Source organism: Acanthamoeba castellanii, assembly GCF_000313135.1.
Source record: "Acanthamoeba castellanii str. Neff unplaced genomic scaffold scf7180000084777, whole genome shotgun sequence".
Classification (NCBI taxonomy): domain Eukaryota; phylum Discosea; order Longamoebia; family Acanthamoebidae; genus Acanthamoeba; species Acanthamoeba castellanii.
This window is the reverse complement of record NW_004457712.1, coordinates 331,989-352,521: the sequence shown is the minus strand read 5'-3', so window position 1 is coordinate 352,521 and position 20,533 is coordinate 331,989. Positions and strand designations below refer to the sequence as shown.

The window sequence follows — 20,533 nt, the reverse complement described above, 5'->3', positions numbered from 1 at the left end:
GAGTCCCAACTCCGAGACGCCTCCAGCCCGATGGGGCCATGCCGCTGTCATCTACAAGGTCGGCCTCCTTCCTCGTCGCGGAATTCAAACCACGTACAAAGCTCAACCGTGCATTCATGTGTCACTGTAGGAAGCGATGTACGTTATGGGTGGCGAGAACGCTTCAGGGCACTGCACGAACGATACGTGGAGGCTCAACTTGGGTACGAGGGTTTCCTCAATTGTGTGTCTGTGTGACACGCATGCGCTATGAGCGTCGTTTGATTGTGTTGTGCACATCACACAGAGACATGCCAATGGGCCAAGGTCGCCGCTATCTTCTCGCCCACGCCGCGAAAGTTGCACAAAGCGGTGGTGTACGACGACAGTATCTACATCGTCGGTGGCATTGACTCCAGCGGCAAATCTCTCAACGACGTCTGGTTCTACGAATCCGGTACTTCTCACTCTTGTCGCCTTCGTTCTTTCCTGTCTACTTCCTCACCCTTGATGGTTTGGTTGCGTTCGCACAGCGGCCTCGATCTGGCTGGAGGTGAGAACGCAGGGCGACTTGCCCAGGCGTGGCAACCACACGGTGGTGGTCTACAAGAACTCCCTGTTCGTCTACGGCGGCAGAGACGGCGACAAGGACTACGACGACCTGTGGGAGCTCAAACTCTGTACAGAGCCCCCCCCCGCACCGTCCCCCGATTTGCGTGTGCGTGTGCGTAACACTGACCGGCCGGGACGGGACCCAGACTTGGGTGGCGCCGACTGGCAAAAGGTGGTGCTGAGCGAGCCCGCATCGCCCACTGCCCGAAGCGGACACACCTGGTGCGTCACAGACCAAGCCCAAGTCTTAGCACGGTCGGATGAGAGTGCACCCGCTCACTCACGCGCTCGTCGCACATCCATCAATCCAGTGTGGTCCTCCGCGATGCGATGTACATGCTCGGCGGCGGTCATGATGACGACGTCAACGCTGTCTACGAGTTCAGCTTCGGTACTCTACCTACAGTCTCTCTAGCTTCGTTTCACGTCCGTCGGAGCTATAATTCGTTAAAACTGACATTCCTCTCTGCCCATGGCCCCAAGACTACCGGAAGTGGTGTAAGATCATCACCACCGGCGATCCCGTCAGCAAACTCGCCCGCCACACCATGTCCGTCCGAGGTACTTGCGCCACGTGCTGACACCGCCCGCCACCTTACACCTCGTCAGAATTCTCTCTCCCCTTCACTCTTCGTTTTCGCTTTCGTTCTTGGTTTTCTTAGAAAGGTGGTTGCTCATTCATGGACGTGGCTCAACAGGCGAAGCTTTCTTCGTTTTCGGCGGACACGACCACGAGGGCGCCGGCTCGGGCCGCCTGGACTACCTCTGCCTGGGCAAAGGCATGACACCATCCCCTGCTCCCCCCCACTCCGGTTGTCATACCACACATTCTCACACGAATCTATTCCTCTGCACACAGATGAATTTCTGTCCGAGGAGACAACTCTCGACGATGGTACGCACACGCGCCACCGCACACGCACGCGCACACGTGTGTTGCTCACAAGGTGGTCGATATCGGATGCGCAGAGTACGAGAAGTATCCGCGCGCGGAATGGGAGGGGATCGTGCTGCGGCGCCACCCGGAGATCCTCGAGCTGCGCGAGCGCGTGCGCCCGCTGACCGGTCTTCCCTCCTTCTCCCGCATGGCCCGCTCTTCTCGGTTCGTCCCCCCCCCGTGTCCATGCGTGTCGTTGCGTGTCGCGTGCCGTGCCGGGTGCGTGTTGTATGATGATGATGATGATGATCGCGACTCGCGCAGAACGGAGAACCGAAACGCGTTGTCGCATCGGGTGATGCTGCAGCTGGTGATGGAACACCTGGACAACGAGCAGCACAGCAAGACCGTGCAGGCCATCCAGAAGGAGAGCAACCTCCTCTGTACGCAGCCTTTTCTCACCCGCCCCTTCGCCCCGTGCGCTCATTATTGATGGTCACACTGATCGCGTGGGCTTTCCGGTGCGCGAGCAGACGTGAAGCCGCCGGAGGCCGCGAAGGCGAAGGAGAGCCAGCTGGTGACGCTGCTGCGCCTCTCGCAGATTCGCCTCCGCTCGCACTATCTCACCACCAAAGACATCTTTGCACCCGACTTGCGTACGCCACCGCACACACGCTCCCGCACACGCACAACCGCACACACGCGCGCGGCTGATCGTTAACTACAGCGAAGCCGTACGACGACGAGTTCGACAAGGAGGTGGAGGTGATAGACCACCTGCCGGGGCGGGCCAAGGAGGAGGAGCAGGCCGACGTCAACGTGTGGGACGAGCCGCCGGACAGCCCCGAGAAGAACATCGTCAAGGTGCTCAACAAGAACCAGAAGCTCGAGATTCAAGCCGGCACGCTCAACAAGCTCATCGAACAGCTCGTGCCCGACGCCGACAAGCCCCTCGGTATGTGTGTCATGCATGTCGTGCGTGTCGTGTTGCATTGGTTTCTGATCGAGTCGCGTGCAGACCTGGCCTATATCAAGATCTTCGTCCACACACACCAGAGCTTCACGACGCCGCAGGCCTTCCTCAAGGTGTGCTGCGCCCACCCTCGGCCCACCCTCTGCCCCACTCGCTCGCTGCTCACCGTCCGATCGTGGTACGCACACGCACGCACACAGAAACTGGTGCAGCGGTACCAGGTGCCGGTGCCGAAGGGCATGTCGCGCGAGGAGTACAAGAGCAAGGTGCAGCAGCCCATGGCCAAGCGCGTGTGCAACGTCATCAAGTACTGGGTCGAAAAGGGCTGGGGCGACTTCTCGGATTCGAGGCTGCTCTATCAGCTGAACGGCTTCATCGACGGATGTCTCGCACGCGACGGCTACCACCAGCTGGCCCACTCGCTCCGCGCCGCCATCAACAAGAACAAGCTCTCCCACCGCATGGACGAAAAGATGTTCGTCAGCGAGCCGCCCGAGCCCAAGGCACGTGCGGGCATGCGCTGTGTGCCGTGCGTGTGCGTGTCGTGTTTCGCAGCTCCTAACGGCGGGCGGTGTGCAGGTGCCGGTCAAGATCTTCTCGACGAAGCTCACGACGAAGCAGATCGACGATGAGGAGATCGCGCGGCAGCTCACCCTCATGCACTTTGAGCTCTACCAGGCCATCCAGCCCAGCGAATTCCTCAACAAGTCCTGGCTCGATCCTCACCTCCGATTCAAGGTTCACCGCACACACCGCACACACCGCACACACGACACACATGTGCACAGCCGACTCAATCGCTGCTGCGTGTATGTGTTTGGTTGTGTAGGCGCCCAATGTGATTGCGATGATGAAGGCCTACGAGGAGGTGTCGCTGTGGGTGGCCACCGAGATCCTCACCCAGGACAAGGCCCGCCGACGAGTCAAGCTCATCAAAAAGTTCATCGACATCGCCAAGGTGCGCCCCCCCCCCTTAAAGATACGACCCGTTCGTGCGACCGGAGCAAGAAAGAGCCAAAGCTAACGGTGGCCGGTTGGCACGACACGACACGACACGATAGCATTTGAGGCAGCTCAACAACTTCCACAGCTTGTTCGCGGTGCTGGCGGGCCTCAACCTGCCGCCGGTCCAGTCCCTCAACCGCGCCTTTTCCGAAATCCCCCTCCAGACCCAAAGCGTACGCCACGACAACCTTTGTTCTTCTTCGCTTTCATTTTTCGTTTTTTTTGTTTTTTATTATTATTATTATTATTGTTATTTGGTTCGCTTCGTTCTTTGGTTCTCACCGCAACGCCGTCCTTCAGGTCTTCTCGGATCTGGTCAAGCTCATACCCCCGCGCGAAGGCGAGGCTCTGGCCTACAAGGAGAGCCTCCAGAAGTCTGTGGATGAAGGCCACCTCCCTCTCCTTCCCTATCTTGGTGCGTCCATCGTCGTGTGTCGTGCGTGTCGTGTGCGTTTCCCACGAGAAAAACAAGCGTTGCCGCAAATGTAGCTCATCGTGAGGGTCTGTGAATAACAGACGTGGTGTTGCGAGACATCCTGCTCATCGAGGACGGCATTCCATCGCGCACCAAGGTCCACAACCTCATCAACTTCGAAAAGCGCGCCCGTCTCTTCTCCGTCATCCAGAAGGTGAGCGTGCACCCCCCACCCCCGATTTGCCAAACACTCAGAGAGCTGACCGCGTGTGTGTCGTGGCGTGTGCGGCAAATGGTCGGCAGGTGCACGAGCACCAGCGACGGGTGTACAACCTGCAGCCGGTGCATCAGGTGCGGGTGATCCTCGAGGAGTCCATCAACGCCCACAAGCCCCTCAAGGAGCTCGAGGCCATCGCCTCCCGCCTCGACTCCTGATCATCAGCAGCATCAGCATCGCCGAGCTTCAAGCTTGCTTGTGTTGCTTGTAAGTTACGCTTCATTCATTTGGTCGATTGGAAGTGAAACAATCAAACATAAAAGCTGATCGCGGACACTAGAAAGACGTCTTAGGCGTTGGTCTGGAAGAACTTGAGGGTGCGGTCGAGGGAGGTGGAGGCCAGAAGGTGGGCGTGCTGGCCGAAGAGGACGCCGGTGACCGGAGCCGAGTGGTCGGCGAGGGTGACGAGCGGCTCAACGAGCTTGCCGGCGAAACCGTAGACCCTGATGTCCGAGCCACCGATGGCCAGGTACTTGCCCGAATAGTCGAACGCCACCGACGACAGATCCGAGTCGGGCAGCGAGATGGTCTGGAACGACTTGAGCTTCCTCAGATCCCACAGGCGCACTGTGTGTGTGTGTGTGTTGTGTGTGTGTGTTAGTCCGTGTGCGTGCGGTGATGGGGAGAAGTGTTGGTGGTGGTGGTGAGGATTTTTGCTTTACCGGTGTGGTCATCGCTGGCGCTGGCCATGTAGAAACCGTTCTCGGAGAAGGCGAGCGAGCGGACGGGTCCGGTGTGGCCGTCGAAGGTGGCCACGTTGCCCAGCGACTTCATGTCCCACACGCGCACCTTGGCGGTGCTGGTACCCGTGCTGTAGATGAGACCTGTCGATCGATACAGCGGTGAGTGCACGGCCCGGCCGCGAGCACTGCAAGAACGGGGGGAGTGGTGGTGGTTGCGTTGGAGGGGTACCATCGGGGTGGAAGCTGGCGGCGTGGACCGACTCCTGGATGGGCGCGGCGACGGAAACGAGGGTGCGCTGGCTAGAGAGGTCGGAGAAGGCCCAGGAGCCGTTGAGAGACGCCGAGGCTACAAAGTCACCGGTGGGGTGGAGCGAGAGCGCCACCACCTCGGCACCGCCGTGAGGCTGCATCTGGCCTGCAGCCGCATATCGCGGAACGTCATTCTCCTCGCCCTGTGTAGTGTAGTGTAGTGAACGTAATGCGGGTGTGAGGAGGGGTGCGTCGTTAGTATGGTCATGAGGTGCGCGGCCGCGAGAAGGGGAGAGTCGCATACCTGAGCGGACCACAGGCGCACAGTGCCGTCGTGCGAGGCGGACAGGAGCACATCACGCTCCTGTTGTGGGAGATGCAGTGGCGCATCAGCAAACGATATTGAAGAGTCACAGCACAGCAGTGCACTACGAGGGATGGGAAGGGACTGTACGGGGTGGAAGGCGACGCGGTTAACGCGCTTGGTGTGTCCGGTGAGAGCCGGAGCAGCAACGCCAGTCTCGCGGTTGAGGACCACGACGTTGCGATCGATGCCACCCGTAGCCACCTGCAGAGCTCGCGCGCGTAAGTACTCCCGAACAAGAGGCGGCGTGGAAGAGTGGGATGGCGGCCAGTGTTACCAGCTTCTGGCTGGGGTGGAGGTCGAGGCACAGGATGCCGGGCTTGCTCGAAGAGTGGGTCGGGTGGCTGGACGTCGCGTGGAGAGACTTGATCTGCTCCTCCGTGGCAGTCTCCTTGGGCACCGTGCGCTTCTTCCTCTCGGCGGTAAGCCTGTACCACCCGAGGCTCAGCGATTTGTCGTATGGGGGGGGGTGCATGGCAGAGTGGACGCTAGAGTGGAGGAGGGGGGCGGCACGCACTGCTTGGAGACGGACAGGAGCCTCTGCTTGACCTGCTCGGAGATACCGGCACCTCCCTCCACTTCCATACCGTCGGCGTTGGCTCCTGCACACCCAAGATCAGCAATGGATGGCCACACGACCCACTCGCGCGAGGGAGTGTGAGCGGAAACGAACCAGACGGGCCAACGGCGCTGGGCTGGGCCTGAGCCGTGGACAGCGCGCTATAGACGGGGTGGCGAAGAGACGGGGGTAAGATCACCGCGCCGCAGGAAAGAGGGGAAAGAGAGGGAACGTACGTTCTGGCATCATCACGCTCGCGGGTGAGGCGCGCGATCACGCGGCAGGCAGCGTCCTGCTGGTACAGCGCATGGGCGAGTTGCTGCCTGGCCTGCAAGATCCAAGCGCAGAGGGCGCCCACTGGTTAATTTTGAATCTGATCATGTCGATTGCCGCTCGGGAGGGCGTACAAGGTTAAGTTGCTGCTTGAGGCTGTAGCATTCGAGCATGGCCGCATCCCATTCATTTTGGAAGAGCTGCAACATGCTCGGGACGCTCGTGCCAGTCGCCGGACGCGGACGCACGCTTCGGTTCACTAAAATCGATGATCAAAAATCAGACCCTGAAGAATTGGTGGATTGCGTGTTACGGGGGAGGTTAACAGTGGGGGCGGTACCCTTGAGGGGAAGAAGATCGTCGGCATCGAGAGTCTGGCCAGTGACGGGGCAGCGACGATCATTGGCAGCCAGATACTTCTCGATGAGGCGCTTCTCGAAAACATGCCCGGTCGAGCGCGAAACCACCGCCTCCTCAGCCTCCTGTCCCGACACTGCGGCAAATTGAAAAGCTGTCAGCAACGGGGCCAACGATGGCCGAGAAGACGACCCGCGGGTGGGGCCGTACATGAGCAGATGAGCGACATCTTCAGTCTTCTTGGGGCGATCGCGGAACGTTCTGCGCTTTGGCGTGTTTTTCTTTTTATTCCTTGTTTTTTTAAAAGAGAAAAACAGTGTTTGTCCACAAAAAAGGAGGAGTTTTGTTGTTTGGGCCGTAAGAGGAAGACACCGCAAGTGCTGTACAGCGGGCGTTGGCTTGGCGGCCAACGGCATAGAGGTCTGTCGGCGGAGAAGAAGACGACGAAGAAGAGGATGAAGATGAAAGGGTGAGGCAGAAGGAGGAGGAAGAGGAGGGAAGAGAAGCTGAGGGAGCTGGGGGAGGAACGGCAGTTGGTGCGGACGGCATGGGCTTGGGCGTGGGCTTGGGTGGTGGTGTGATGGTTGGTGATAAATGGGGGACGGTGATGAATCGCGAGGGAGGGGGAGAGACTTAGTTGTCGCTGGTCGAGGTGTTGGGCGCGGATTCGTCACCATCGTCGGCTTCGGCTTCGTGCTCTGCTCCGTCGTCTTCGTCCTCGTGCACTCCGCCGCGCGCCCACTCTGGGACGAGCTTGCTGTACAGGTGGCTGTAGCCCGTCATCTCTGTCGCAACAAACACAACCGAACACTGTCAGGGCCGCCACACACAACACGAAGAAGGGCTTCTGCGCTAAAAGGTCGTTACCGGCTGAGGTGAAGTTGAAGAGGCGGGAGATGGGAAGCTTCCGGCCCGAAGGAAGGACGGTGTTGGGGTCGCGGAGTTCGTCGAAAAAGGGGTGGGCGCAGGCCTCAAGCGGAGAGACGCGCGACGTTGGGTCGTACTGAAGGATTCGCGACACCAAGTCAATAGCTTCCGGCGGGGTCCGCGACCTGAACACCTGTAGTGTGGGAGAGGGAATGGTGAGGACTCGTCCGGGGGAGCGGATTAGAGGAGGCGTAGGTACTCTGTTCCAGGGATGGGCCTTGATTTGGGGGAACTTGAACTCGGTGTAGTGCTCGTTCATGGCCTGAATTTGCTCGCGTGTGGGTGTGCCCAAGACCTTGATGATCTCCACCAGCTGATCCACTCCGCTTTCGCCCGGAAAGAGAGGCTGGCCAAGCAGTAGCTCTGCCAGCACGCAGCCCATGGACCAAATGTCTGCGGCACGCCTCTTACGTGTGAGCGCCAAGCGATGCAATGTAAATGGATGCAACCGGAAGAAGAGCGCACCGATGGCCGTGTTGTAGGTGGTAGAACCGAAAATAAGCTCGGGAGCACGATAGTAGCGACTGCAAATGTAGGAAACGTTGGGCTCGCTCTTGACGAGGACTTTGGCGCTGCCAAAGTCACACAGCTTGAGGATGCCGGACTGAGGGTCCAGCAGCAGGTTTTGAGGCTGTAGTTGTTGTAACGAGTGACAAGTGGATTAGCAAGACCAACATGGGCTTCGGGTTCTGCTAGAATGATCTGGTGGGCCATACCTTGATATCGCGGTGGCAGATTCCTTGAGAGTGGATGTAGGCGAGAGAGCGGCAGAGCTGATAGATATAGAGCTGCAGAGTGGCAATTGATTGAGTCAATGCAAAGAGTGGCGTAAGCGAAAAACAGCACGCGCACTTGAATCGTGGAGGGCAGTGGGTTACCTTGACATAAATAGGCGGAAGAGTTTGCTTCATCTTGGTGTAGTGCCGAGAGACCCTGTACACCGTTTCCGGGACATAGTCGAGCACCAGGTTGAGATAGAGTTCGTCAGGCTTATCGCCGCTCGAGTAAAAGCTGTTCTTGAGAGCCACCACGTTCGGGTGTGATAGCAGGCGCATGATCTGCAGCTCGCGGTTCTGCGTGGGTGTAACGTCAGGCACATCGATCACGGAGAGCCGTTCACGCACCAGGGGACAGAGCGCATACCTTGAACCTCTTGTCCTGTAGGACTTTCTTGATGGCGACTACTTCGCCCGTGCCGATGGTGGTTGCCTGGAATACGACGCCAAACGAACCGTGACCAACGATGCGATCAACCTGGTACGTGACGCCGTTTCCCTTCATGGTATTGCCTGGCAGAACTTTGCCCCGGTATGACTTGTCCTCCGCTGCACGCAAATGAAGGTGGACAATTCGGCAAATTGCGGGATTAGCAAAATGGCCGAGAGAGATAGGGAGAGGAACCACAGATAGGAGTTGGGGCGGAAGAAAATACTAGCGATTTGGCTGGGAATTGTAAATTTGGGCAAGGAGAAGATAGTCTGAGGAGGTGAGGAGTGGAACCAAGGGAAGCCTTTGCGGCAGGCTTGCCGGAGGACGAGGACGAACCGGAGGCGGGGGGAGCGGCATCACCCGTTCGGCCCTTGCTGCCCTGGGCGGCCTTGAGGTCTCCTTTGTTGCTGGCCCCCGATTGGCCGCCAACGCCTCCGGCCTTGGTCTTGTTGCCCGATGAGGCCGATGATCCTGCCGGCTGCTGCCTCATCTTCAATTAATTTGTGTAGGCCGAGCGTATTCTGTAACCACCATTATTAGTAGGTGAGCCGCAATTCATCAAAAATAATGTCGGGATGGATAGATAAGAGGCTACCACAGATCAACAATGGACAATAGAATGGAAATGGGAGCGAGGAGAAAGGCAAGAATTCCCAAGACCGAACACAGATCGTACAAAATAGAAAGGAGCCAATATCCACAAACGTAAGAGAAGAGGAGAAGAAGCACAAGAATCAAGAGAGGGGATCAGGACCCACCTCGAATAAAGCCAAGCGATTCCCCAAACGCGGCACTTGGTCTCTTTCTATCTCTTCTTCCTCCTTGGCCTTTATCGTCTCCCTTCTCCTGGTGTGCAGAGCCGCTCGAAATCAATCGTCAGGCAGGACAGGGGCGGGGTCACGCGGGAGCTCTGTTCTGGGCGAGGAATTTGCGCTGTCTTGCCGTGGGCGGAAAAAGGCTTGAATTCTGCCATACCAGGCCGTTTGAAACTCCGTCCCAATAGTTGACAGCTGCTGGAATTTCATGTGTTGCAATGAAATGCAAATGTTACGGGAAATGTTTGCGTTCGCGCCAAAACCCAAGCGAAAGGCGCGAATTCAGACTTGATTCAGAAATTAAAATACAACAGCAAGCATCATCGCTGTCTGCAGGAGACGTCGTAGCCAGAAGGTACAGGAGAGGAAATGAAGAGGTCAAGTAACGCCAAGAATCCGCGTTCGCAAGAGAACAAGCGGCGCAAGGCGGAGAAGGAGGCGATGGATGAGATAGAAGAAGAGGGAGAGGGGGAGTGGGCGGATCCAGAGGACATTCCTATGAGCTGGCCTCGCTCTACGCCTGCGTGCGCCCTCGATCCCACAATGCCACTCGGTACAAATCACATTTAATCTCAATTTTCGCCCATTGAATGCTAAGTTGGGGTGGGCCGCAGTTTTCCAGCAGCTCGATCTGGACTACACACTTGGCGAACCACACGCCATGGCGGATTGGAAGGAGGGACCCGTGCCCATCATCCACATGTATGGCCTCACGAGGGAGGGGCACAGCGTGTTGGTGCACTTGCACGGAGTACTGCCCTACTTCTACGTTCCCGCTCCGCACGCCCAGTTCTCTGAGGACGACTGCGAGAGCTTCCGCCTCGCCCTCAACGTACCACTCCTCGCCGGCACTCTCGGTCTTGGTGTTCTCTTACTGAATGCCAACGCTTTCTGTCAACAGAGACGGTGTGCGAGCCACGCTCGTGGAGCCAAGGAACGCAAGGACTACGTCATCGCCGTCGCCGTGGAGCAGAAGGAGTCCATCATGGGCTATCACGCCGACAAACGGAAGCCCTTCTTGCGTATCACGATGGCCATGCCTCCTCTTGTGCCTGCTGCTAGAGGTCAGACTTCTTCCTCACTCCCCACCTCCGTTCTTGCGCGGTGTTAACCTTTCCTTTCCCTCCCGTCCGTAGGCATTCTGGAGGCTGGTCTCGTGTTCGATGGCTATCCCAATGGCAGAACCTTCCAGACGTACGAATCCAACATCGCGTTCGTGCTGCGCTTCATGATCGACAAGAAGATGACGGGCGCCGCCTGGCTTGAACTCGCTGCCAATAAGTATGAAGTCGTACCCGACGACCAGAAGGTCTCACACTGCCAATTCGAACTGCACGCCAAGTACGCGCCCTTTCCCCATGTCGTTGTTGCAGTGACGCGAGGCCTTACTCCTTTGTTTGTGCGCACACTCAGGGAGACGGACATCACCGGCCACGCCCCTGAAGGCGTCTGGTCGGACATCGCGCCCTTCCGCGTTCTCTCCTTCGGTCCGTGTTCGCCCTTTCATCATTGCTTAGCTCGTTACTCATTCTGGCTGTTCATTGTATTCTAGATATTGAGTGCGCGGGCAGACGAGGCGTGTTCCCCGAGCCGGAGATGGATCCGGTCATTCAGATCGCCAACGTCGTGTCTGTGCAAGGAGAAAACGGCCCGATCGTAAAGAACGTTTTCACCGTCAAAAAGTGCAGCCCCATCGCCGGCGCCGAAGTGCGTTGCTACAGGACAGAGGTACGTTTTCGTCAATGCATATAGTTTTGTGTGTGCGACTGACAGTTCGTGCTGTTTGCGCTCATGCACAATCGCAGGCGGAAATGCTTCTGGCGTGGCGCAAGTTCGTGGAGATTGTGGACCCGGACATCCTCACCGGCTACAACATCATCAACTTCGATATCTGGTATCTGCTCACGCGCGCCCAGAAGCTGGGCCTCGTTGACTTCCCCTTCTGGGGACGCATCAAAGCTCAGGTACTCCCTGAATTGCTCCCCCTGCCGCGCTTTTGTTTGCCCCCCCCCTCTCACTCACCCGCCTCTCCCCTTTAGCGTTCCACGATGAAGGACACGACGTTTTCGTCGAAGGCCTTTGGCAAGCGTGACTCGAAAGAAATCAAGATCGGCGGTCGCGTGCAACTCGACGTCTTGCTTGTTATCACACGCGACTACAAGCTTCGCTCCTATACACTCAACTACGTCTCTCAACACTTCTTGGAGGAGCAGAAAGAAGACGTGCATGTGCGTAATGGCGCCATTGCAGCCCTCCCACACCCACTACGTTCAGGCACATGCCACGACCATCGCTCACTTCGCATTCTCTCATCTCAACAGCACTCGATCATTACAGACTTGTACAATGGCACAAACGACCAGCGGAGGCGCTTGGCCGTTTACTGTATCAAGGACGCGTTACTGCCACAGCGTCTGCTCGACAAGCTCATGTGCATCATCAACTACATCGGTACCTCCTCGTACACTGCTGTCACTCCTCGCATTCCTCACACTGACACACACCATCGCGTCTGTGGCGTTGCAGAGATGGCACGAGTCACGGGTGTCCCGATAGCCTTCCTCCTTACGCGTGGTCAGCAAATCAAGGTCCTCTCGCAGCTCTACCGTATCGCCAACACCGAGGACCTCCTCATCCCCGCTGGTACCGTTGCACACACACCAGCTTCGCTCATCAAGTCAGAGACTCACACTTCCCCCCCCTTAACGATGCCACACAGTCAAGGTAGCCAAGCCCACGGGAGAAGACGGCAAGGGCTACAAGGGCGCCATCGTGATCGCCCCCAAGACGGCCTACTACGACGTGCCCATCGCCACCCTCGATTTCGCCTCGTTGTACCCGTCCATCATGATTGCCCACAACCTCTGCTACTCCACGCTTCTCGCTCCCGGCGAAGTCAACTCCCACCCGCGTACGTCCGCCTCGCAACCACTCGGGTCACACTACATACGAAAGGCCTAACGTTGTGCCGCACTTTGCAGCGGAGAGCTATGAGCGGAGTCCCGGAGGCGAGTGCTTTGTGCGGGAAGAGACCAAGCCCGGCCTGCTGCCGCGCATTCTCAACGGCCTTCTGGAGGCCCGCGCCCGGGCCAAGGCCGAGATGAAGAAAGAGACGAATCCCTTCAAGCAGGTCCGTCCATCTACATTTCAATGCTTGCGTGTACGGTTCTGTCTCAGAGTTTTTGCTCAACACCTGGCTTTCTTTACAACACCAGGCTGTGCTCAACGGAAGGCAGTTGGCTCTGAAGGTGTCGGCCAACTCGGTGTACGGTTTCACCGGCGCCACGATCGGCAAGCTGCCGTGTCTCGCCATTTCGTCGGCCGTCACGGCCTACGGCCGTGAAATGATCGAAAAGACCCAGGCCACCGTGCTGGAGCGCTACCGCGTGGAAAACGGCTACTCCCACACCGCTGACGTTATCTACGGTGACACGGACTCGGTCATGGTCAACTTTGGCGTTAAGACCGTCGAGGAGGTGCATACGCACACGACACACGACACACCGCACGACACAACATGCGTACTTATTCGATGGTGGCTGGTGTGTGTACAGGCGATGAAATTGGGCAGGGAAGCGGCCGAGTATATCACGAAGCACTGCTTCGAGCAGCCGATCAAGCTCGAGTTCGAGAAGGTGTACTACCCGTATCTGCTCATCAGCAAGAAGCGCTACGCCGGGCTGTGGTGGGGCCGGCCCGACAAGTACGACCACATGGACGCCAAGGGTATCGAGACGGTGCGCCGCGACAACTGCGCGCTGGTGCGCAACGTCGTGCAGGAGTGTCTGGACCGCATCCTCATCGAGCGCAACATCGACTCGGCCGTGGACTACGTGAAGCAGATCATCTCCGACCTGCTGTGCAATCGGCTCGATCTGTCGCTGCTGGTGATCACGAAGCAGATCTCGCGCAACAGCGAGGACTACAAGGCCAAGCAGGCCCACGTCGAGCTCGCCGAGCGGATGGCCAAGCGCGACGCCGGATCGGCGCCCGTGGTGGGCGACCGCGTGCCCTACGTCATCGTCAAGGGCGCCAAGGGCTCCCGCGCCTACGAGCGCGCCGAGGACCCGCTCCACGTGCTCGAGCACAACATCCCGCTCGACGCCCAGTACTACCTCCACCAGCAGCTCGAGAAGCCCCTGCTCCGTATCTTCAAGCCCATTCTCAAGAACCCCGAGAGCCTGCTCACCGGCGAGCACACCCGCACCATCTCCGTGCAGACCCCGACCGTGGGCGGCATCGTCTCCTTCGCCAAGCGCACCCTGTCGTGCATGGGATGCAAGGCCCCGCTCGTGGGAGGCGAGACCTCGGTCTGCCGCTACTGCCGCCCGATGGAGGCCGTCTACTACCAGGAGCGCCTGGCGCGCGTGCATCGCCTCGAGCAGGAGTTTGCGTCGGCGTGGACCCAGTGCCAGCGGTGCCAGGGTTCGTTCCACGAGACGGTGCTCTGCACCTCGTGCGACTGCCCCATCTTCTACATGCGCAAGAAGATCCAGAAGGACCTCGCCGACTCCCACTCCCTCCTCCTCCGCTTCGACCCGCCCGCCGCCTCCGGCTCTGGCTCCTCTCTCTCCTGGTGAACAACCTTTCACCCACTCTCACTCTTCTTGGCCCTCTTTGGTTGTGTTCAACATAACAGCTTCAACCAGAACAACAACTAAAAGAAGTTTTCAACTGTTCATTGCAACATCACTCGTGTTGATTGTTGGTTGATTGTTGCTGCTGTGTTGTTCAGGAGGAAGGGAGGGGCAGGCCGGCGAAGACGAAGGCGGCGAAGCGGAGCAGCTCGTCTCTGTGCTTGGGTTGCTGCTCGCCTTCATCGCCGGTGATGGCCCGCACCCACTTGGCGCCTCGTTCGCGCCACACTCCTCGCGACGCCTCCGCCTGTTGCTGCTGCTGCAGGTGGGAGGCGATGAGCGGAAGGAGGGCTCGCGCTATGGCGCTCTTGGCCTGGTCCGGCATGGCCCAGTGTCGGTAGAGCCACACCAGACCGCCGCCCACACGCCCGCGGGCCTGGCCGAGCACACCGTCGCCGTCTTCGGCCGAGTCTTTGGCCGCGACGCTTCGGGTGCGCTGGACTTCGGTCAGCAGCAGCGCCTGCAGCCACCGCACGAACGGCGCCACGAGCGCCACGCCGTCCTGGTGGGCGCGCGCCACGAGGTCCACCAGAATGTCGACGCAGCTCGAAGCGAGGTGCGCCACGGCCTGCGTCTCGTCCCGGTCGAGCTGGTCCGACGTGTTGGTGGCACCGGCGGTGGCCGCGGGCAGAAGCGGCCGAACGAGGCGCGAGGCCGTCACCAGCCGCACGCCGAGCGCGCTCCACTCGGCGCCGCCGGCCGAGCGCCACAACTCCACCACCTGGCGCAGCTCCGTCGCAGTCATCATCACTCCGACCGGTCCGGCGCCACCGTCGACCAGCGCCTCCTCCGACTCTTCATCATCGTCACCACCACCACCATCGCCCACCGCCTCGCGCGCGTTGTCGTCATCGCCGCGGCGAGCCAGTTGCGGGAGGAGCTGCAGCAGCCCGTCGACGAACTGGAACACCGCGGCGTGGAGGCCGGCGTCGTCGCGCGGCTGCAGCGGTAGCCGCTCGTCCGCCTCACTGTGCTGCTGCTGCTCGCCGGCCGCGTCGGGTGCGGAGAGGAGCGACGGGTGAAGGCGGGCGAGCGCGGCGACGAGGGCGGCCAGGTCGGGCGCGGCGGCGAGGCGCGTGGGACGCGGGAGGGCCGGGAGGACGGGCAGGAGGGTGAGCGCGAGCGAGCGGAGGAGGTAGGGCAGGCCGCGCGGGGCGTCGCGGGCCGAGGGCGACAGGAGGGCGAAGAGGAGGTGGGGCAGCACGCCCGTGCGCACAAAGTGGGCGGCCGACGCGGCGTGGGCCAGCGTGTGCGCCAACAGGTCGACGATGGCACGGCGCGCTGCCTGGTCCACCGCGCCCGAGCCCAGGAGGGAGAGGGCGAGCTCGATGACGTGTCGTCGGCGGTACGCCGAGAGGTCCTCGCCCGCGCCCGGCCCCGCGGCCACGATCCTGAACATCACAACACGACACAGCACGACACACACGACACAACACGCAACACGCAACACACGACACACGACACGGTTGGAGTGGTGCAGGTCGGGGGAATTGAGGGGGGCGGCGGAGGGATATACCGCAGGATCCAGGCGCGCTCGATGCGGTGCTGCGGTCCCGAAGCGTTCCACAGTTCGTAGAGCATGGGGATGTCGCCCAACACCAAAGCTGGGCGCTGTTGAAATAGAATAACCAAAACCGTTCGTCAGACGTTCGCCCTCTGCTTGATCAATGCGCGCGTGCGGTGTGTCGTATGTGTGTGTGTGTGTGTGTGTGTGTAGGAGCAGGAGAAGGGAGGGTACGTGGAGGAGGAAGGCGTTGACGGGCTTGTAGAGGCCGTGCTCGGGCGTGAGCACCACGAGCGCCGCGTGCGCCGTGAACGACGCAATGTAGGCCGGCAACCGCTGGAATGCCTCCACCATCGCATTCCGCACCGCCCGCAACAGCTGCGTGACTGCAGCCACAGACACACACACGAGTAAGCCACCAGAGAGTCAATGGGTGGTGGGAAGGCGGGAGGCGGGCGTACTCTGCGGGCGCTCGCGGAAGTCGGCGGACTTGAGGAGCTGAGTGTAGTGGACGAGGAAGGAGTTGGCCATGCGGCGCACGGCGAGCGACGGCGACGAGAGGGCGTGCAGGCAGTAGGGCAGGGTGCCGGCCTCCACCAGCTTGCGCGCATCGACTGCGCTCGCGGGCGCGGTCGTCGCCGCGAGGTCCACCAACGGCAGCACCCACGCCCCGTCGTACGACTCCCACACCTCCGTGCAACCTGCCACCGCACACACCACACAACACGACACACGGTGAGCAGTGGTGTGTGTGTGTGTGTGTGTGTGTGTGGTGTTACCTTGTCGGTTGCACCCGCAGGCGCGGCTGTCGGCCTGGGCGTCGACGTCGTCGGAGACGGTGGCGATGAAGTGGGAGTGGGAGTGGAGCAGGCGGGCGGGCGTGAGGGCGCGCCCCTCCTGCACGAGCGTCAGCAGCCGCTCGGCGCAGGCCTCGTCGTCCAGCTCCTCGTCCTCGTCCTCCTCGTCGGCCCCCTTCTTGCCCGCCGACGTCCTCGGACGCCACCTCAGCACCTGCCGTGTGTGCGGCGCGCATGTGCGTGTGCGGTGCGTGTGTGCGGTGAGTGTCGTGCGTTGGCCCGTGCGGCCGGGGAAAGTACGGCGCGTGGGGGTGTTGTGGGTTCGTACCAGTGAGGCGAGGTTGCAGGCGTCGTGGGCTTCGAGGAGGCGCAGACAGCGCAGCAGCAGCCGGTCGGTGGGGTGCCCCGAAGCCCCGTAGGCCTCCAGCAGCCGCCGCGCCACCTCGGCCTCGGGCGTGTCGCCCTTCTCCTCCTCCATCTCCTCTTCGTTCACCTCCAGGCCACCATGCCTGCGTCGACACATCAGCGTGTGTGTGCGGTTGTGTGTGGGTGTGTGTGTGTGTGTGTGTGTGTGTGTGTGTGTGTGTGTGTGTGTGTGGTTGGGCGTGTGCGTGTGCGGTCGTACGTGCGACTCGCAAGGGGACATGTACCGGTAGAGGGTGTAGAGGAGGAGGGCCAGCGAGTGCTTGGCATGGGTCGGGAGGGCGGACGGAGATGCGGCGTTGGGGCTGCGTAGGACATGAGCGAACGCGGGCGACGACACTACCAACCGATAGAGCGCCGGGGCCGTCTTGGCTTTGGTGGCCGTCGCCGTGGTCGTCCCTGGGGCGGACGCGGGGCAGAAGTGGCGAACGAGGGCCGGCACGAGGCCGCCCACGCGCCCGCGCAGCAGACCCGCGACGTCGTCCGCCGCACGCAGCGACATCACCCACTCGAGCCCCGCCTCATCGCGTCCCGTCACGCCCCACTCGCGCGCCTTTGCCAAGGCCGCCTCTGCAAGACACCACAGCCGCACACGCCCACACCGCACACAGTGTTCTGACGCGTTAGTCGCCGACCACGTGCGAAACCGCGAGAGAAAGTGTTCGCACCGAGTGTGGCGACGGCCTGCGCGCGGAAGGGGTGGGCGTCGTCGAGCGCGAGGACGGAGGTGAGCGCGCCGAGGGCGTGCTCGATGAATTTCTGGACCGACGCGCCTGCGGCCGTCGAGCAGCAGGTCAGGGCGTAGGCGAGCGACAGGCGCGCAGAGCTGCGCAGTTCCGCGCCGGCACCACCCAACACGCGCGCGCGGAGCTTCGCCACAGCCGACGCCGACGCCGCGGCGCTCATGTAGCAGCGCTCCAGCACGTGCGCCGCACTGCGGGCCACCGGCGAGTCCGCCGCGGCTTCACCGTCGGCGTCGCAGTCGAGGGCTTTGATGAGAAGGTCGGTTTGCTGGACGAGCGCGGCGAGCAGCCTGGGCTGGGCGTCGTGGTGCAGGAGGCAGGCGGAGACGACGGGCAGGAGGCGCTGCAGGTGGTCGGGCTGCTTGAGCCGGGCGGCGACGCTGCGGTCGAGCAGGCGGCGCTGGACGAGCTGCCGGTGGTGCGCGGACCACGCGGCGACGAAGCGCAGGATCTCGCGGGCCGCGTGATGGTCGCGTCCGTCCGCACCTTCTTCGCTCCCCTGGAGCACTCGGTCGAGCAGGCCCTCCACGAACTCATCCTTGATGGCCGCCACAAAGTCCTGCGACACGACACGACACAACACGACACGGGGTCAGGGCCAGCGATCGTGGAGCGATCGGCGTGCAGACTACGGACCTGCGTGACCTGGACCGGCGACGAAGGGGTGGAGGTCGTGGAGGTGGTGGTGGTGGTGGGCAGGAAGTGAAGTGGCGGAGAGGGCGCGGGGAGGGCGCCCTGGAGGACTCCCAAGAGGTGGTCCTCCAGCCCGAGGGCCGGCCACCGCAGGGTCAGCCCCTGCAGCCGCCCGAAGCTCGCCTGCACCCCGGGGGGAGGCGGTGAGCTGCTCCCGCTCGAGCGCGACAGGGGGGAGATGGGGAGATAGGGAGGGGGAGGAGTACGAGCGAGAGGGGCGCGCGGGAGAGGATGAGAGGAAGCAGGCGCGCGATGGCGTGGCCCGGCGCGAAGACGGGCGACGTGGAGGGCAGGGCGAGGATGCGCGACACCACCTGCGCCACCTCCCCCTCGCTGCTCGCCTCCACCACCGCCTTCACCCGCAGCGCCTCGATCCCCTGTGCGCGCGAGTGCCGCAAAGTCAGTTGGCGGGGGCGGGGGCGGGGGCGGGTGGATGGTGAGGCGAGGGCGACGCGGGTGGTGGATGGTACCAGAGCGGGGGCGGAGAAGACGGAGGAGGGCGGGTGGGGAATTTTAGCTCCGGCGGGGCGCGACAGGGGCGGGCTGGGCGGGGCGGCGTCGGCGGGCAGGCTTCCAACGGCCGCTCGCTGCACGGCGCCCACCAGGTGCCTGCTCGAGCCGTTGTTGTTGTTGTTCCCACCGCTGCCCCACGAGCTGCTGGCCGCCGCCAGGCGCGCTTTCCCTGTATTTACGCGACCGCGAGGCGAGCGGTTGGTGGGCTGACTGGTGGAGGTAACGGTGATGGTGGTGATGACGGCGGCGTACCGTAGGTCAGCTGGGCGGAGCTGTGGGTCGTGGTGTTCTCGGCGCCGAAGGCCTCCTGGGAGGAGGAGGAGGACAGGGCGTGGGCCATGAGGTCCTCGACCACCTCGAGTGCCTGAGCCTCGGTAGCGCGGTGGGCGTCCTCGAGCCACCCCGTGGCCTGCGTACACACACACACACACACACACACACACACACACACACACACACACGACCCAGCGACGGTCACCACGAGAAAGATGAGGAATGGAGACATAGAGTGAGGGGGGACCAGGTGGAACGTACCTGACGGGACGCGGCGAGAAGCAGACGGGCGTCCGTGAGTTGGGGGATGCGCCGCTGCACGTGGAAGAGCGCATCCGGGTGGCCTCTCCGCAGGCGGGCTTCGGCCAGCGCGATCGAGATGGGCGGCACCCGACCCACCGATTCCCTGCATTGTGTGCGCATGTGTGCGTTAGTCAGCGGCATGGCTGGGCAAGAAGTGGAGCTCACACGTTCTACGAGAGAGAACGGGTTTCGTACCAGGCGCATGCTTGTCGGAGGGCAAGGGCGGCCTGCTCGGCATCGGACTGCTGCTCCCCGCACAGATGCTGGGCATAGGCCAACAGCTGCGTCAGGCGCGGCAACACTCTGCCAGACGCAAAAACGCGCCCGCACACACGACCAACAACACACACCACACACAATAGAGCGATGAGCGCCCAGAGAGAGAGAGAGAGAGAGATAAGTGAGCGGAGAGTGGAAAGAAGAACGTACGCGGCGCGGTTGTGTGGGAGGGCGGCGTTCAGGGCATGCGCGATGGCTAGCGCCGTGTAGCGGGTGCCCGAGTGCAGCAGCTCTCCTACTGCGCGGGCCACGTAGATCTCCTGCGCGGCCCTCTCCCGCACCCGCTCCTCGTCCACCTCATCCATCTCCATCTCTTCCCCATCCTCCTCCGTCTCCTGGTCGCCGTCGCCGTCGTTGGCGGACGGCCGCGAGCGTGCCACGAGGGCGTCGAGCACAGCAAAGAGGAGCGGCGAGCAGGGCGCGGCAGCGGCGGGGCTGGCGGAGTGGAGCGGAGGGGGTGGGGGCGGGAGGGATGCGAGGCGGGCGGCGAAGGCGTAGGGGTGAAGCAGGAGGGCGCCGAGGGGCCTGGTCCAGCAGCTTGAGGGAGGCCGGGTCGAGCAGGTGCCGCACCCACGCGCGCAGCTCGGCGGGTCCGTTGGGGAACAAGCCCTCGCGCTGGTCCACCAGCTGCGCCTCGAGGAGCTCCCACACCTGGTCGTACACAGCTCCCTCCTGGTGTCGCGTGCGTGTGCGATGCATGCGTGCGGCGTGTGCGGTGGTGCATGTGTGAGTGTCGTGTGCTACGTGGCTTGAATTGGGGAAGGAGCGCACCTCGGGGCTGAAGTGGAGGAGGA

The 20,533-nt window shown here is 61.7% G+C and overlaps 5 protein-coding genes across 5 annotated transcripts in view; 2 read left to right on the top strand and 3 right to left on the bottom strand.

The window, feature by feature from the left end:
- Positions 1–136: 136 nt before the first annotated feature.
- Positions 137–4,296, top strand: ACA1_289070 (RasGEF domain containing protein; the record flags this gene model as incomplete). Its single annotated transcript, XM_004367873.1, has 19 exons — positions 137–203; positions 287–436; positions 513–659; positions 738–813; positions 903–982; positions 1,075–1,152; positions 1,451–1,486; positions 1,561–1,693; positions 1,793–1,911; positions 2,002–2,124; positions 2,196–2,423; positions 2,487–2,554; positions 2,642–2,965; positions 3,021–3,179; positions 3,271–3,399; positions 3,503–3,619; positions 3,792–3,861; positions 3,963–4,075; positions 4,165–4,296. The coding sequence occupies 19 exons, from the start codon at positions 137–139 to the stop codon at positions 4,294–4,296; spliced, it is 2,349 nt and encodes a 782-aa protein (XP_004367930.1).
- A 131-nt stretch (positions 4,297–4,427) lies between these two features.
- Positions 4,428–6,852, bottom strand: ACA1_289060 (uncharacterized protein; the record flags this gene model as incomplete). Its single annotated transcript, XM_004367872.1, has 12 exons — positions 4,428–4,705; positions 4,801–4,962; positions 5,051–5,273; positions 5,375–5,434; positions 5,525–5,638; positions 5,664–5,862; positions 5,952–6,036; positions 6,108–6,154; positions 6,230–6,321; positions 6,401–6,525; positions 6,607–6,759; positions 6,834–6,852. 12 exons carry the CDS (start codon positions 6,850–6,852, stop codon positions 4,428–4,430), a joined length of 1,557 nt encoding a protein of 518 aa, XP_004367929.1.
- A 404-nt stretch (positions 6,853–7,256) lies between these two features.
- On the bottom strand, positions 7,257–9,249 carry ACA1_289050 (glycogen synthase kinase 3 alpha, putative; the record flags this gene model as incomplete). Its single annotated transcript, XM_004367871.1, has 7 exons — positions 7,257–7,408; positions 7,491–7,683; positions 7,750–7,943; positions 8,016–8,181; positions 8,429–8,623; positions 8,694–8,875; positions 9,051–9,249. The coding sequence occupies 7 exons, from the start codon at positions 9,247–9,249 to the stop codon at positions 7,257–7,259; spliced, it is 1,281 nt and encodes a 426-aa protein (XP_004367928.1).
- A 986-nt stretch (positions 9,250–10,235) lies between these two features.
- Positions 10,236–14,154, top strand: ACA1_289040 (polymerase (DNA directed), delta 1, catalytic subunit; the record flags this gene model as incomplete). Its single annotated transcript, XM_004367870.1, has 13 exons — positions 10,236–10,406; positions 10,476–10,638; positions 10,711–10,915; positions 10,988–11,061; positions 11,127–11,302; positions 11,380–11,538; positions 11,614–11,802; positions 11,896–12,025; positions 12,101–12,217; positions 12,294–12,485; positions 12,556–12,704; positions 12,790–13,050; positions 13,129–14,154. The coding sequence occupies 13 exons, from the start codon at positions 10,236–10,238 to the stop codon at positions 14,152–14,154; spliced, it is 3,012 nt and encodes a 1,003-aa protein (XP_004367927.1).
- A 151-nt stretch (positions 14,155–14,305) lies between these two features.
- ACA1_288930 (uncharacterized protein) overlaps positions 14,306–20,533 on the bottom strand; it is a gene marked incomplete at both ends in the record, with an annotated part of 9,016 nt that continues 2,788 nt past the window's right edge. The window contains 16 exons of the mRNA XM_004367869.1: positions 14,306–15,602; positions 15,728–15,822; positions 15,950–16,101; positions 16,177–16,416; positions 16,495–16,726; positions 16,841–17,021; positions 17,163–17,505; positions 17,604–18,237; positions 18,315–18,494; positions 18,578–18,748; positions 18,842–19,053; positions 19,137–19,293; positions 19,419–19,563; positions 19,656–19,763; positions 19,890–20,264; positions 20,314–20,390. Coding sequence (XP_004367926.1) covers positions 14,306–15,602; positions 15,728–15,822; positions 15,950–16,101; positions 16,177–16,416; positions 16,495–16,726; positions 16,841–17,021; positions 17,163–17,505; positions 17,604–18,237; positions 18,315–18,494; positions 18,578–18,748; positions 18,842–19,053; positions 19,137–19,293; positions 19,419–19,563; positions 19,656–19,763; positions 19,890–20,264; positions 20,314–20,390 — 4,599 coding nt within the window. The remainder of the gene's footprint in view (positions 15,603–15,727; positions 15,823–15,949; positions 16,102–16,176; positions 16,417–16,494; positions 16,727–16,840; positions 17,022–17,162; positions 17,506–17,603; positions 18,238–18,314; positions 18,495–18,577; positions 18,749–18,841; positions 19,054–19,136; positions 19,294–19,418; positions 19,564–19,655; positions 19,764–19,889; positions 20,265–20,313; positions 20,391–20,533) is intronic.